At 43.9% G+C, this 15,592-nt stretch overlaps 2 protein-coding genes across 4 annotated transcripts; both read left to right on the top strand.

Moving 5' to 3' along the window:
• The first annotated feature begins 2,749 nt into the window (after window positions 1-2,749).
• On the top strand, window positions 2,750-6,841 carry SEC11C (SEC11 homolog C, signal peptidase complex subunit). 3 transcript variants are annotated; one of them, NM_001245366.1, is given in 7 exon segments: window positions 2,897-2,978; window positions 3,668-3,777; window positions 4,223-4,372; window positions 5,557-5,672; window positions 5,675-5,676; window positions 6,205-6,262; window positions 6,660-6,841. In NM_001245366.1, coding segments are annotated over 6 exon segments (462 nt in total). In that variant the 5' UTR covers window positions 2,897-2,936; the 3' UTR covers window positions 6,247-6,262; window positions 6,660-6,841.
• Window positions 6,842-10,580: 3,739 nt separating this feature from the next.
• LOC140681729 (gastrin-releasing peptide-like) lies at window positions 10,581-15,459 on the top strand. The gene is made up of 3 exons (XM_072922001.1): window positions 10,581-11,050; window positions 11,686-11,936; window positions 15,061-15,459. The coding sequence occupies exons 1-3, from the start codon at window positions 10,912-10,914 to the stop codon at window positions 15,112-15,114; spliced, it is 444 nt and encodes a 147-aa protein (XP_072778102.1). The 5' UTR covers window positions 10,581-10,911; the 3' UTR covers window positions 15,115-15,459.
• The last annotated feature ends 133 nt before the right edge of the window (window positions 15,460-15,592 follow it).

Below are 15,592 nucleotides of genomic sequence, written 5' to 3'. Positions count from 1 at the left end.
ATCAAACCAACAGTCAACAGAACTGCAGCCTCAGAATTAAGTGTGGGTTCTTGCCTTGGACAAAAGAAAGTTCCCTCTATGCGAACAAAAACATAAGCAGCTTCAATCCTCCCAGGTCTCAACACAAAGCTGCCTTCTCACTTTTCTAAATTCTCCATACACTAACTCTGCTTCTTCTCTCTGCTTGTTAAAGAACTAGAATTTACCACCTCGATTTCCACTTGTCATTCTCTCCATCAGGAATGTCTGCAAGGAATTGTTCTACCACTGAACTTTGTCATTTACATTCTCTCAGCTGCTGCCATCTCCCTGCTGAGTGGCTTGTCTTTTGCTTCCAAAAATTATATTCCTGCTTCACAATAAGCAAGAACAATTTCCTGCCTGTTTGATGAATAAAGCACTACCCAAAAAATAACACTCAGAGATTATTCTTCTATGACAGCCATTTGTCTTTGTTCTGTGAGTGGCAGTATTGCAACTCTAGTCTAGGATGAAAATTCATCCATTTATGTTCAGCCATTCCTTGTGTGACCAGGTAATAGAAAAGTGTCAAATATTTACTGTTAAGTGCAAATATATAATTAAATACAAAGTAAGGATTAAAACTATTGTACTTTAGGAGGAATTTGGGTGTGATACATAGTGTTTTGGAACAAAAGCTGGGGTTTTATTCATATTGATGCACATATATATGATTTAATTAATTAATAAAATGAATTAATAGCTAAAGTGGAATGTACAGCTATAACCACAATAAATGATAGAGATTTCCTTCCAATAGCAAAGCAAATTTAACAAAGATGTTTTTGTCAAATTGCTTCAGATTGCTATGAGTTAGTGGTCTGAACCCTAGTGTAAATTACTGGTATGTTCAATGAGATTTTTAGACACTGAGGTTTGTTAGTCTCCCTCATGTTGATTGTACAGCCTGTATCAATTTTGTCCCAATCACCATTCTTAATCTCTGTTTTCTTGTGGTTTTTTTGGGTTTTTTTTTTTTTTTTTTTTTTTAAATTAAAATAAAGGCAAGCAGATTTGTACACAAAGGCAAAAAACTCTATTTAAAAAAAAAAAAATCTGTCCAAATAGTATGGTATGAAAAACCTACTCAGGGAATTGCTTGAGTAGAAAAACTTTTGCTGGGCAAGAGTCAATACAACATTTCAGTGGGCAGATGCCACTTGTACAGAAGATATGACTTTGTTACACACCTTTTAAATTAAATTCTTAATTGCACAAAGAAAATTCAGAATCTTTTCACCACCTTTGAGCCTGCTCTTGTCTATTTTCCTTCTCGCTTACTAATTAGTTCTGAATATTGCATCTGCTCAAAGAGGATAGGGGTTTTTCTCTGAGTATTTAAAGGATAGCAGAGAACTAACCTGAAATTACAGCAACTTAGAGGAACTTCTGTGTAGTAAGTAAAAGAATACTGTTGTCACTGGAAGAATAATTAGATGAGGTGAAGGATCTTATCTAGATCATGCCTACCTAGTGTCCTTGGAGCCTTCTTTCCAATTTGGCATTTCTATTCATTCCTGAGAGCATCACACCTTCCCGTGTGCTCTAATGTCAGTTCTGCCTCTCTTAGTCAGTCCTAGTCTGTTTCATCCAACTGTTTACCAGCATTAAAGTCTTGATGTATTTCTAGTAAATTACTAGAAATTAAAAAACACTGCTCTGGTCAGATGGTTTGTTTCCATTTATCTTAGTAGCATTTCCATGTGTTCTCTGTTCTTCCATTCTCAGTCTTCAGTGGGTAATTTTAAACTTGGTGAATGCCCAATGGGCGTTTTGGCCCATTTAATTCACAGGAAATCAGGCTCGGGGCTGTGACTTGTATCTATGTGGCTGCTTGCTGCTTCAGGCTCATGCAACCATTCAGGGACAAACTGGAAATGGGTATGAAGTCTGCCCGTGCTCCTTGGGGTCTGACCACTGCCAGGCACACCGAGTAGCCCCGGCCCATCCCTGCCGGGGCACCAAAGAGCTGCGGATTTTCCGGGCCTCTGTGCTCTTCTCTGATCGGGGCCCTGCCGTGGTCCCTGAGCAAACGCTGAGGTCACCGCTACCTGCTGAAATTATGAAATTATTCCACTCAAAACCGCTGAGGACACTGCGATGCCCCTCGCTGCCTTCGCACCCCTCCGTCCCCTCACGAGGCGGGAGGCCCCTGACGGGGACACGGCCCCTCACGGCGGCACGGCCCCTGACGGGGACACGGCCCCTGACGGGGACACGGCCCCTCACGGCGGCACGGCCCCTGACGGGGACACGGCCCCTCACGGCGGCACGGCCCCTCACGGGGACACGGCCCCTCACGGCGGCACGGCCCCTCACGGCGGCACGGCCCCTCACGGCGGCACGGCCCCTGACGGGGACACGGCCCCTCACGGCGGCACGGCCCCTGACGGGGACACGGCCCCTCACACCGTTCCCGCGCTCAGCACAGCGCCCCCTGGCGGCCGCCGCCGCCCGCCCCTCACAGCGCCCCCCCTCACAGAGCGCGCGCGCCTCCCCTTCCCGCCAATGAGCTGCGCACACGCAGCGATGGCCCCGGGATGTCCGCGGCATTCGCCTGACCCAAGACTCTCCGCGCCCGGGAGAGCGGAGCGGCCGTCCCGATGCTTCTCGGGCGTGCGAGGCTCTTTACGCCGAGCCCAGGGATCTGAGCGTTCACCGACGGTCCCTCGGTACAGCCAGCTGCTCAGGCACCTCCAGGGGCGAGTAGCAAGGGGCCTCGTCATCAGGACTTTTCGCCGCGATGCGTCTGGGAGTTATGGTTCACCTGGCCGAGGACGCCCGCCGTGCGTCAGCAGGGCGGGAGAGGAAGGAGACTACAGATCCCAGAGAGCAGCGCGGGCCCCGCTGTCCACCCTGGCGCTGCGCTGAGGGCGGTGGTGGCGCAGGGCGGCGGGTTCCGCGGCGAGGCCGCGATGGATCTGTTCGGGGACCTGCGGCGCATGAACAAGCGGCAGGTACCGGGGCCGCGCTCGCGGCTCGTAGCCCGCACCGGGAGCGGCGGGTTTCGAACGCCAGCTTGCAGGGTCCTTCCCACCGCTGTCCTTCCCCGTGTGCTGCCGAGAAAAGGAACAAAAATGAAGGAGTGTGGTTAAAGCGCATCCGCCGCTGGAAGGGCTGGCGGAGCAGGAGCATTTGAGGGCAGAAAGTCAAATCACTGATTTTCTAGATAAGAAGTTTCAGTATGACAGTAGCAGGAAATTATCTTTTGTCGTCTCTCGTCTCCTCCAGCTCCTCTTTTTAAAAAAAAGTCACTCCCAGAAAGTCAGCCTCTGGTGATAGTCCGGTGTTCCACACGTCCCTTGGGATATTTCCGAGCTCGGGAGGGAGGCAGGGCCGTGTGACCGAACCAGCTTTGATCGTTTGCCAGGTCGCTTCCCCAGCTTCATGAGCCTTTATCAGAGTGTTTGCGTCTGTCACTGAAACACAGGAGTGGATTAATCCAAGACTAAGGCACACAGAGGATTCCAGCCTTATGCTGCAGTTTGGTAGATTCTGACGTGGCAACCTGTGCTACCAGACTTGTGTTGGAATAGGATTTCAGCATAAAAGCCTAAAATTTGTGGTGCACTTGAGTTAAAGTTCTATGTTGTGCTTCTAAATACAATACAGTACCTTTAAAAACCAATTTCCTTGTTTCACACAGCTATATTACCAAGTCTTAAATTTTGCTATGATTGTGTCTTCTGCCCTAATGATCTGGAAAGGGCTGATCGTGGTGACTGGCAGTGAGAGCCCCATTGTTGTGGTGCTCAGGTGAGTCAATTGAAAGGCTTTCTGCTTCAAGTCCAGGTCTTGTTTTGCCTTTTGTCTCCTCTCCCTTCCCCTTGGATACAGCTGGAATTTGAAATGTCACCTATTTAAAGAAGGACTCAAACACTGTCTTTCTTCTGGCTGTGTTTGGGCTCCAGCAAAAGTTGCATAGGGCCAGTAGCCATGGGCCAGTTCCCACTGAGCTTTGTAGGAGCAGTAAATGTGTCAGACCCTTTAAAATCCAAGTTCCCTAACGTAATGGGTAAACTCCTGCAGATTGCTTTCTGGGATTTGGGTTCTGTTAAAAGTCTGAGTGGTGTTACTGAATGGGTGAAGCTACAGATCTCTGTTAAAATTGTGGGTTTATCTGTAAGAATTAAATGTTCTTTGATTTCATGGTACTTCTTTCATTTATGCCAACAAACTTTCTCTTTCTTGTTGTTTGTAGTGGCAGCATGGAGCCAGCTTTTCACAGGGGAGACCTGCTGTTCCTAACAAATTTCCATGATGACCCAATCAGAGCTGGTGAAATAGTTGTTTTTAAAGTTGAAGGCAGAGACATTCCAATAGTGCACAGAGTTATCAAAGTACATGAAAAGTAATGCAACTTGGTGGTTTTTTGTTTGTAAATCTCCTTTCCTTCCCCGTGGCTTTCGGTGTCAGTTTAATTGTGGTTCAATGTGTGAGAAAGGCAAGTGAGGATAAGCAGTGAGAGAAAGCTCAGCTGTAGGATGTGAGCCACTTCTGTCCGCAGTTCTGTGTCACACATCTTGAGGGTTTGAGACCCTTCCCTCAGCGAAGCTGCTCAGGGTTGGAGCAGGTAGAGCTGTGCCCAGGAGGGACTTTGGCAGCAGGAATGTGCACGGGAGCAGAATCTGCTTCTATGCTGATGGTTGTACAGTTGGGACTTTGCTTGCGAGAGCAAATTTTTGATGAAAGGTGGAGATTCAGAATCAGGGTGCAGCCTGACAGAGTATGTGAGCTTTGCTAACTGAAGTTTTCCAAATTTGATTCAGGATAAAAGAAGAGACTCTTCTTATTCTTGTGTCTCTTGGCCACACTGCCCATGGCAATTCATGCTGAAAAGCAGCAGGGAAGGGGCTTGGTTTGGCTTTGAGTGCAGATGCCTACACTGCTAAACAGTTCCTCCCAAACTACAGTTCTGCTCCCATTTCTGCACAGTGAAAAGCTAAGCCGGAGGTGGCAAGCATTGGCGTATTTGCTCCACGAACTGAAGGTGTTTATTTTTTGAGTAATGTCTGTTCTTCTGTGCTTTTTTAAAATTTCCAAGAATCACCTATTTAATTTTTTATTACCTAGTTTGTCATTATGAGAACTCCTCATTTCTTGATATCAATATTTAAGCAAAATTCATTGGCAGACTGTAAACTTAAGAACTGTATTTGAATTCATGTTCTGTCAAAGATGCTAATAAACACACAGGGGTTGTTGAGGAAGTTTAGTGCCTGGATGGACAATGTCCCTTTCATCAACATTAATGCTTGCTTGCCACCTCCAGTTTTCATGTCCATTGTGTAATTGCTTACATCAGTTGACGATCTAGGAGTGTTGTAAAAAATGTTTCTTGTTAATATCTGTTGATAGATAAAGTCAGTAAAGTCTGTAATGTTAATGATTTAATGGTGGTTGTTCAATAAACAGGGCTGAAAGCAAACATTGTTATCTAATCTTGTAGCACTTTTTATCCTCATTTGCTTTGTAGATGTTAATTGAGATTTTTAAATTAAGTATTATTTAGTTTATCACCTCATTGCCTTCTAGAGGAAATGGGAACATCAAATTTCTGACTAAAGGGGATAATAATGAAGTTGATGATAGAGGCTTGTACAAAGAAGGTCAGAACTGGTTAGAGAAGAAAGATGTTGTTGGAAGAGCAAGAGGGTAAGTAAAGCAAAATGTACTTTGTAATTAAAGAGAAAAATTAGCTCTTAAATTGGTTCTGCTGTTGATACAAACCAGATTTGATGTATTTTTAAAATTTTTAAAATAGAATTGTAATTTAAAAGAAAACCTAGAAAAGTTGCTTCCTATAGTCCTCACACTGATGTGGAGTGTGGGGGGGGAAAAGAGGGCATTTAGCAAATAGCTCACCTGAAAATACAATATTAACCATCTTCTCCTTGTAATTGCTGGGAATTTCTAGGAAATTGTTTTGGCATTCCACAGGAATTTTATGGAAGGTTTGAGCTTTTGATTTTGTCTCCTTCTCCTTCAGCTGAGCTGAAATCTCTTCAGATTTTCTCAGATAACTTTGATTAAGGAAAACTAAGGAATTTTACTTCCTATTCAGATCCGCATTAGGTGTAAATTATGGGATCCCACTGAAATATTCCAGACTGAGTAACATTAAAAGACTTGCGTGTAATATTTGAGGGTTAATTTTACATTCACCTGTTTTATCAATTACAGGTTTTTGCCCTATGTAGGAATGGTAACTATAATAATGAATGACTACCCAAAATTTAAGGTATGTATACTGACATTTTGAATACTTGAATTGCTAAAATAACAAGTACAGACAATAAGAACCTTGCCTCTAAGCAGACATGTTAAAAAATTTGTATCTGTAGTTTGGTACCTAACGTAAGATGAGCTGGGTTTCCTTGCTTACTGATGGGCAGTAGAATTTGTTGTTTGTAAGGAGTTGAAAACATGTAATTTCTCAGAATTTTGTTAGTTAAGTGTATGCAGTTGTGATGCCTGATGAATTTTATCACTTTAAAGTCTTCCTGCAATTTTGTAGTATCAGAGCTCTGTAATTGTGCAAAGTGTGGTGTTTGAGAGGGCACCTTTTGAACAGTTTGTGCTTTCAGAGCTCAGTGGAGAGGAATTGTAACGCGTCTGTGTTCTGTGTTTCTTTGCAGTATGCTCTCCTGGCAGTGATGGGAGCATATGTACTGCTCAAGCGGGAATCCTAAACACAAGAACAAAGGGAAATATACAGGGGGAAAAAAATAATATATTTCAGATGGTTTCATTTCTCTGTATGATGACAAAACTGTGCAAGCTTTTGTCTTATCTAAATAAACGACAACTAATGAGTGAAGCTGTTGGCTGCTGGCTAATTACAAAATGATGCATTTACCACCTTCTACAGACTGCTCTCAGCTAGCCTGGCACTGGTTTGGAGGACTGGAGCAGCCAGTTTGATGCTGGTTTGGTGCTGGAGCAACCAAGGGCTCTCTTGCCATGCTCAGTGGGTTTGACTGACTGGTGCTGCATCTGGATCCACTTTTGCCCTCCTGTTTGTTTTGGGGGTTATTTTTAATCTGTCAGTGCCCTCTTTTCTCCACCATACAAACTATTTGGATCAGTGCTTGTAAGGACACAGAATCTCTGAACAGGTAGTAAGTTCTAAGAGTTTAGTCAGACTTATGCCTTAGTTGGCTGGTTGCGGCTGCCAAAAACAGCCAGGCAGGGGAGTTCCACTCTGACTTGGTACTGAGCAGTGGGGACTCAGAGCATTTTCTCTGAATTTGAAACTTGCTCTTTCACAAGGTAAGGAAAAAAGCCCAGATGGCCTGATTTTTAGAGGCCTGCTTTTTAGGGACTGTGTGTGTTGCTAGCGTTCAGGCTGTTGATGATCTGCCTTTTGTGTTCTAGCTCTTAAACTAACCTAACAAAAAGGTTTTCTGGGGCTTTAATAACACTTGTAAATTACTGAATGAATAGCACAGTAGTGCACTTCAGGGATATTGCCGAGGCAGGGAAACCAGAGCTCTTATGCCAGTTTGGAGAATGTATTATTCTCTCCTATCATATAACACCTGAATAGTGTTAAACATAAAATTGATTTTTCATTAAAAAACTTACCTGATAACTGTCTTTCATGAAATTTGGCATTTCAAATTTCAAATGTCAGTGTTGCACCTTCAACAAAGCAGAACTTGTTTTCCTTGCTGGCTTTGATTTTGTAGCTTTGATAAGGAACAGCATGATGCTTTTTACCTCTGGAGTTCTGTTTCTTCTGTAATCCCTTACCTCTGCAAAAATACTCTATTATACAATAATGACACCTTTTCTGTTGTAACAGCTCATGCTTAGCAGACAACTGCTGAATTTCTCCAAGTAATATTACTTCTTTTGTGTCCTACTAAGTGGTTTTCATGTCCAACTGTATTATAAAAATTACTTATTTTGTGTCAAATTGTATAGAAATAAAATCAAGTATAATAAATGGCATGGCAGAATAATATTGGGATCATTAATGGAGTCTTCCTGGAAGTGTATCATCCCAGTTGAGAAAAAATAATGTGTTTTTTGGAGTGTATGTGGAGTAAGATTTTTTTTCTTTCTCTTGACATTGCTGAAATCCAGATTTATGCTGTCCACCTACCCCAGTATGAGCACAGTCAGCTCTAATTTGGAGAGTGCAGTTGGACATTTTGCAGCTGGTCAACTGTGACACTGGGATCTAGTCACAAGAGTGGCTCAGAGCCGTGCCAGAGGGGATCAGAGTGGATGTTGGAAACCATTTCCATACTGAGAGGGTGCTCAGGTCTGGAGCAGCCTCCCTTGGGAAAGGATGGATGCCCCAGGCTCAGCATTCCAGCAGCACTTAAACAGTGCCCTTGAGCTTCTGGGCAGTCGGAAAGGGCTCAGGCTGTTGGGCCGGGTGGTCCCTGTAGGCTGTTCTGGTCCACAGGCATGTCCATAAATGCTTCCCATTTGAATTCTGCAATTATTGAACCCTTCCACTTCAAAAATCATAAACCCAAACTTGTGGCTGCCACAGCGGCCTGGCACAAGTTAAATGTGCAGTGAGCAATCACTGTGCTTAAGCTTCAGCTGTCCAGGGCTTCCCAAAATGCAGCACAGTGTCAACTATCTTACACTGGACCTTATTAAATAAATGTTACTATTTCATATTATTCAGCCTCTGTAAAGTTGCGGAGCTCTTTTCTGAGAAATGTCTTCAGTTCTTCAGGGAGCTGTTGCTGCACTGAGTCGATGTTGAGGTTATTTGCAGAACACCTGCTCTGAGTGTGGGTTGGAAATGCTGGAGATTAGTCTATTCAGCATCTTCAACATTTGCAGAGTATTCCTCAGTGATCACGCCTATTATTACGTTGGAGATAGGCTTCCACCGGTGTTTGTTCTGTACATACTTCCTGGCTGCGTGTAACACCAGGGTCCCTACAAAGAAAATGATGAAAGGCACACCATTCTTATATTACCCTTTTTTATAGCCATTAAATATGCATTGCTGATAGAACAATGATGCTTGTATAAAATGTGAAGGAAGCAGATTAAAGTGTTATCATGGTAATAGCACTTAAAAACCATGAATGTTCTCCTGTCATGAAGCACAGCAACATTTTGCCTTGCCGTGGATATATGAAAAGGGGAAGGGTATTTTAAAACAGAGAGAGCTGTTTCTTGATGTTTAAACACAAACTGATGTTATCAGGCTTCTTCTTAAAGAGGAATATTGTCTTGGGTGACTTGAGTCATTCAGAGTTCATAAAATCCTTTGGTTGTACCTGGTTCCTTTTCTGTTGTGGGGGATCCAGAATAATATTTCTCTATACAATGAAGTTACTATTTTCCTTAGAAGGGTAATCAATTAATAATTAGAATAAATCCTTATGAACAAGTGAATAAATAATTAAAGGCATAGTACATATACAACATACGAGAAAGGTTTATTTGCTTGCATGGTATTTTCAGTACAAGAGACTTGGGACTGAGTAAGAATTCATGTTTGGTTGGTTTTGTTTTTGTTTTCTGAAATGGACAATTTCCTGAATTTTTAAATTTCTTGCCTTGGTTGCCCCAAATGATTAGGAGTTTCTCTGGATTGCAATATTTTATTTGATCAGCTGTCACTCAGAACAGAGCACATGTTGGTAGCTGTACTGCGAGCTGCACAGTGCAACTTGAGGCATGAAAATACTATTGTGAATTAAGCACGAATGCATAATTAATAACCAAAAGAAAAGAATGAATCGCATTAATCAGTAAAAGAAGATGAAACAAACTGTGACTAAACAAGGGAACATTTTGGCTCAATACAGCAGGATACACGATTGATTTCAAAAGAAGAACTTCAAAACAAGAGTTTGCCTGGAAATTATGTTAATTCATATCCGTGTGAGTTTCCAGTAGGGATAGTTCAGTTCCAGTCATGTTGGGGCTGGCTGGAGGAGCTGGCAGGTTCCTTACAGTCAGCTCTGCTTTCTGTGTATCCCGACTCTGCCGTAGGTCTGTAGACAGCAAAATCATCTCATAAACTGCACACATTACACGTGGCTTCATCCTGTCTGCTGTTCTCTTGGGTGACAAACAGGCACATCAGGACTTTATGTCCCATCACTGCTCACCCACCTTCACTTCAGTGAAACCACTTTGTGTTCCACTTCAGGGCTTTTCCAGGATGTACTGCCTCTTTTCCCTGCACTGCCTCTTCAGGCTGGAATTCTTTTCATCCATTTACTACTAAGTTGGCCAGTTCCAGGTGCCTCAGGGGCTTCAAAGTTTACAGGGTCCCTGTGCAGGGAAAGCAGAAAGTCCTGTAAATGCGCTTCCATTTACTGTCACTTGTGACAGGAAATTTAGGTGATACTGGAAAATAAAATAAGCTCTTTGCACCAGATTTTCATTTCCAGCGAGGGACAGCGAGCCCCTTTGCCCCAGGTGCAGCCGCATCGAAGCCCGCACGGTGCGGTTCTGCAGGGCGGGGGTGACGTCGCCCCCTGCAGCTCCCGGGTCCCCTCCGCGGCCGTTGCCGCCCTCTGAGGAGCTCCGGTGCCCGGGCGCTGCCGGCAGCGCCGCCCCGAGGTGTCCGGGCCGCCCTCAGCACCGACTCCCGGCGGACGGAGAAGGGGAGCACGAACTTGTGGGACGCGCCCGTGTTGCGAAGGGAAGCGAGAGGGAGAGCGGCCCCCCCTGCCCCGGGCCGCGCCCCGGGGCCGGCACCGCCTCAGCTCCCCCCGCGGGCGCCGGCGGGGCGGGAGCGGCCCCGTGAGGAGGCGTCAGGCGCGGGGGCTCCGCTCGCGCCGGGCCCGGCTCCGGATAAATGAGGGGCGGCGGCGGCGGCGCTTCGGAGCCTTGACGGAGCCGGAGCGGAGCGGATCGCGGCTCGGGCAGCACCGGCAGCACCCGCAGCAGGGCACGATGCGGGGCGGGCGGCCCGCGGCGCTGCCGCTGCTGGCGCTGGCGCTGCTGACGGCGCAGGGCGGAGCGGCGCCCCTGCAGCCCGGCGGGACCCCCGCGCTCACCAAGATCTACCCCCGCGGCAGCCACTGGGCTGTGGGTAAGTGCGGTTTAACTCCTACAAAGGCACTGGAACGCAAGGTTCCTGCGTCCCGTGTCGAGGCAGGGTAAGTCTAAAACCTCGGCTTCTCCATCCACTTTTATTCCAGCAAATCTTACCAAGAGCTTCTCTCTATCTCCAGACAAAGTGCTTGGTAATCGCTGCCCCTTTCTCAGCCACGTTTTCTCTGACAGTGTAACACAAGAGACAGAAAAAATTAATAGTACTGCGTGACACTGACAAAGTCTTTGCTCCCAGTAGTGCTACAACTCGACATTCCCTTCCCTTCCCTTCCCTTCCCTTCCCTTCCCTTCCCTTCCCTTCCCTTCCCTTCCCTTCCCTTCCCTTCCCTTCCCTTCCCTTCCCTTCCCTTCCCTTCCCTTCCCTTCCCTTCCCTTCCCTTCCCTTCCCTTCCCTTCCCTTCCCTTCCCTTCCCTTCCCTTCCCTTCCCTTCCCTTCCCTTCCCTTCCCTTCCCTTCCCTTCCCTTCCCTTCCCTTCCCTTCCCTTCCCTTCCCTTCCCTTCCCTTCCCTTCCCTTCCCTTCCCTCAGTCAGTAACAAAGTCCTGCTGATGTTTGAACAATCAAAGCTTTACCTGTTTTGGTTAATTTTGTGCTACTTTAATTGTTGTTGCAGGACATTTAATGGGGAAAAAAAGCACTGGAGATTTTCCTTATGGTTTTGAAGAAGAAAACAAGACACCATTTTCAGCATTACCTGACAATATCAAGCAGCTGGAAGAGTATCTGCAGTGGGAAGAAATCTCAAAATATTTGCTAACACTGCTGGAAAGGAATGAAAATAAAAGTGGTCACTTCTCAAAAGGAGGGCTCCCCTGGTATACCAGGAACACCTGGGAGACAGATGACAATAGCAGTTGGAAACATGTAAGTAAGATAAAACCTGTAAAGATATTCCATGTGTCCAGTTTTTGGTTTACAGTAGCATGTCAGCTTCCTCTAACTGGTGGATTGTCCAGAAAAGCAGCAGAAACACATCTCATGTATTAGATATTCAGTACTAGTACTACAAGACTCTGCTCTAGATTACTGATTGTCACTCACCAATTGTATTTTTGATGACTTCATTTGCTAGTGGGCATAAACACAGCATGCGTTCAGCAGATTTTAGTGCCTGGGTTCCCTTCAAGCTGCTTGGTTGGGCCATTCTTTTCTTTGAGCTTAGGTGATCACATCAGCAGCACATACTGCCCAGTAAAGCCAAGCTAGTGTGAAAAACAAGTGTGAGGGCAGGAGGAACCACATCACATTGACCACCCCCTTCCATCACCATTCAGGATGTTCTGCCTTGGGCTAAGTAAAGCCAGAGGGCTGCAGAATTTTCTCTGGTCCCAGCTTTATCCTTGTTTCCTTTGTCTTTTCTCCAGCCCATGGTGCTGGCTATTGCTGTGGTCATTCCTGGATTTGCTAAAGGAGTCTGGGGCTACTGATAAGCTGCCCCTTCTCATCCCTCAAATTAATGTTCTTCTTAGTGCTGTTGCACAAGACAACAAGGTTTTAGAATAGATTAATCCCTATTATTTTAGGAAATCCTATAAAACACACAGGGAAGGATAACAGTGAGGTTTTACAGAAAGTTATTGGGGTCTAATGTAAATCGCAGGATCCACAAGAAAATTCCTTTCCTTATAATACCTCAGGCACAGTCATGGTGATAAAGCTGCAGAATCCTTTTGGGTGACAATGAAATAGAACAAAAATATTAATACGCCCCCTTAAAGACATCAATGGGAAGAATTTTTACTTCCCATATTCTACTGCAATATGATGTCATTAATATTCCTGGGCTAACTTCAGCCTGGTTTCCCTCCTGAAATCCTGGTGCAATCAAATCAGTGAATATTTAGGCTTTTATTGGAATGTGGGTAAAAAAATCACCCTTTAAATTAAGCTGTGATTTAAGTCTCTCACACCAGTGATATGAATGCTGCCCATAGGTTTCTTTTTGGCTGTAGCTTTATGATAGTGATACATCACAGTAACTGATTATTAATACTATCTAAAAGATAAACTATTTATTCCATCTTCAGTTCTGCAGTGTGCAGCTTTGAAATCAAATTAAATGAACAAATTCCATTATTTAATGTAAAGAGGGAAATGTTCTCACTTCTAAAAGTATCATCAATAAATCCTACTTATGGAGGCTGCAAGCTGCCTCTGGTAATTTGAATCATATCCATATGTGTATACTTTCACTGTAAATTAACATCCGCATTTCTGTGGTCGGACATCGAACATCCTTATGGAATAATGAGGTTATTGCCTTAAGTATACAGATTTTTGCAAGGATTTCTGCAAGGATTAGTAAAAAAAGCTCATGTTTTTCCTGTGACTAAGATAGAGGACAACTTGCAGAACCTCATTTGGTCATAGAACATTTGATGTCCATCATTAAACAGTTTCTTTGTCTCTACCCTGAAGTAAAATCTAATGAAAATAGCTGTAGCTGTATTTTCCTGCTGTTGGACACAAATATCTGATGATACACAGCCTAGACAGGATATGATATCCGGTTTTCCCCTTGGCTTCAAGAAAGCACCTGAAATTTAAGGTATTTCTGAGATCTTCTTTCTAGATGAAGAAAACATGAAGATCAAAAGGAATGTGCTTTACTCTTTTGAGGGCAGGGATAGTTTCCTAAACATTTCAATAATAAGAATTATTTTTAATTTTAAAGTTATTTTGAACAAAGGATGCCTTATTTATAAAGGTGGAACTCTGATATACGGAATGTGACATTCATGTGCATAGCGGTACAAATGCATAACTGGCCCTTGGGGGTTGATTGTGTAGGTTTGTCAGGATGTGAGGCGTTTCAGGTGCACAGACTTTGGTTAGGCAACACCTTGGGGTAAGGTGCTGCTGTACCACAGCTGTGGAAGGTGTCCATACAGAGGAGAGGATTATCAGGTACAGGAAGCTGAGGATAATGGCACAGTGGATCCAGAAAATTTGTCCTTGGCATGAAATACTTTTCCAGGCCTAGTTCATGTGAGTTTGGAACAGAAACTTTTTATAGGAGGAACCAGACACCTGATTTGCAGCGGGTTACTGTTCCCTGTGCAGTGGCCTGTTGGACTGAGATACTAAATGTGACCAAAAGAAGGTAAATAGTGAACACTGCTGCCAGCTTCTGTAATTCCCATGCACTGAGAGAGATGCCAACCACGAGGAGCCTGCCTGCAGCCCTGTGCTCCACCTGCTGCACACACCCAAGACTGGCTGTGTTTGGAACAGACAGACTCCGAGAACTTTGTTTCATGGATGCTTTCAAATTTAGCTGATTTAATTTAAAATTTGAATTTTAAATTTAAGATCAGGAAGCCCTAAAGCTAGAAGTAAATACACATAAGTACCTCAGGTAACTCAATTCAGCGTCTCTCTTATTAGCCCAAATCATCCAGTGCATCACCACTGATGCTCACTCTGGGCTGTACATCTCTTAAGAAGAAAAGAATTCTTTCCAAAGAACTCACTCAGAGGAGGGAAATGGCTGTAACACACAAAGAGTCAAAAAATGGAAGAGGTGAGCCTAGTACTTCTTGGGCTTTGGGTTAGGATGGTGTACCTGTGTTATTTTGTTTTCAGTTAATACCTTGCCTGCTCTTTATTCTGTGAATAAATTACAGTTAATGTAGTTAAAGAGGATGGAAATCTCTCCTGCAAGTTGGACTAAGTGCAAAAGTAAGTTGGAAAATAGACTTTAAATTGTTTCTATTAGTTGGCTTTTTCACACTAATGAGACAGGATATAAATGAGATGGCACACAGAATTATTTGGGAGAATGACTTTCCTCCTACTTTGGCAGTTAGTTATTACACTAACCAAGACAAATGGGGTCTGTTTTGGAAAGATTATTAGGAATATGTTTGTTATGTGAATGCACAGAGCAGTTATCTATTAGGTTTATTAACTTATAGAAGGTTTATTATCTTAGTGAATTACTTTTTTCAGGACTGATCTATAAATAATATATTTTTCTTTTTATTAGATGATGGACTATCTGCTTCAAGTTGTGAATATGAAAGAGAGCACTCCAAGCTGAAAAAAAATCACCAAATCATAAGGAAATTGAATACTTTCTGTAAGAGACTATATTTCACAAGCACTTGATTGTGTCAGATAATCAACATGGTCACTTTTCTGTACACAAGAATTCCTTTGTGTAAAGTATTTAAATACACACTTGTATGGTTCAGCAAGGACTAAATCCTCTACTTCATTTTCAAGGTTGCATTTTCTCATTTGGATGGCTTTGAGATATATATATATATAATTGTCACGGAAGGGTCTTCCAATTCATTATATTACGTACCTATCGAATCATTTCTTCCCTTAGTTTGAAACTACATGACATTGCAACATTCACAATAAATAGTACCAAGGAAAAGGCGGAGTTTATGCTTTTATTTGAGTTAAGCAGTGAAATTCGCTGTGTTAAAGCCAGTAGCAAAGGCCACTGCCTTCCACGGGACAGGGCGTGTGTTGTACTTTCAGCCGCTTTGCCGGGACCCTCCGTGCCC

This window comes from Taeniopygia guttata, chromosome Z (assembly GCF_048771995.1).
Source record: "Taeniopygia guttata chromosome Z, bTaeGut7.mat, whole genome shotgun sequence".
NCBI classification, from domain to species: domain Eukaryota; kingdom Metazoa; phylum Chordata; class Aves; order Passeriformes; family Estrildidae; genus Taeniopygia; species Taeniopygia guttata.
Note: the sequence above shows the minus strand (reverse complement) of the source record. Positions and strands in the feature narration are given on the sequence as shown.

What these genes read in the sequence shown, in the direction of transcription:
- SEC11C (XM_032744862.3), top strand. Translation starts at nt 2,765, where the DNA reads ATGCGTCTGGGAGTTATGGTTCACCTGGCCGAGGACGCCCGCCGTGCG. An exon ending in CTGCGGCGCATGAACAAGCG is followed by an intron (nt 2,975 to 3,667) that starts GCAGGTACCGGG and finishes TGTTTCACACAG; the next exon opens with CTATATTACCAAGTCTTAAA. An exon ending in GTTGTTGGAAGAGCAAGAGG is followed by an intron (nt 5,677 to 6,204) that starts GTAAGTAAAGCA and finishes TATCAATTACAG; the next exon opens with GTTTTTGCCCTATGTAGGAA.
- LOC140681729 (XM_072922001.1), top strand. Translation starts at nt 10,912, where the DNA reads ATGCGGGGCGGGCGGCCCGCGGCGCTGCCGCTGCTGGCGCTGGCGCTG. An exon ending in CGGCAGCCACTGGGCTGTGG is followed by an intron (nt 11,051 to 11,685) that starts GTAAGTGCGGTT and finishes TTGTTGTTGCAG; the next exon opens with GACATTTAATGGGGAAAAAA. An exon ending in ACAATAGCAGTTGGAAACAT is followed by an intron (nt 11,937 to 15,060) that starts GTAAGTAAGATA and finishes TCTTTTTATTAG; the next exon opens with ATGATGGACTATCTGCTTCA.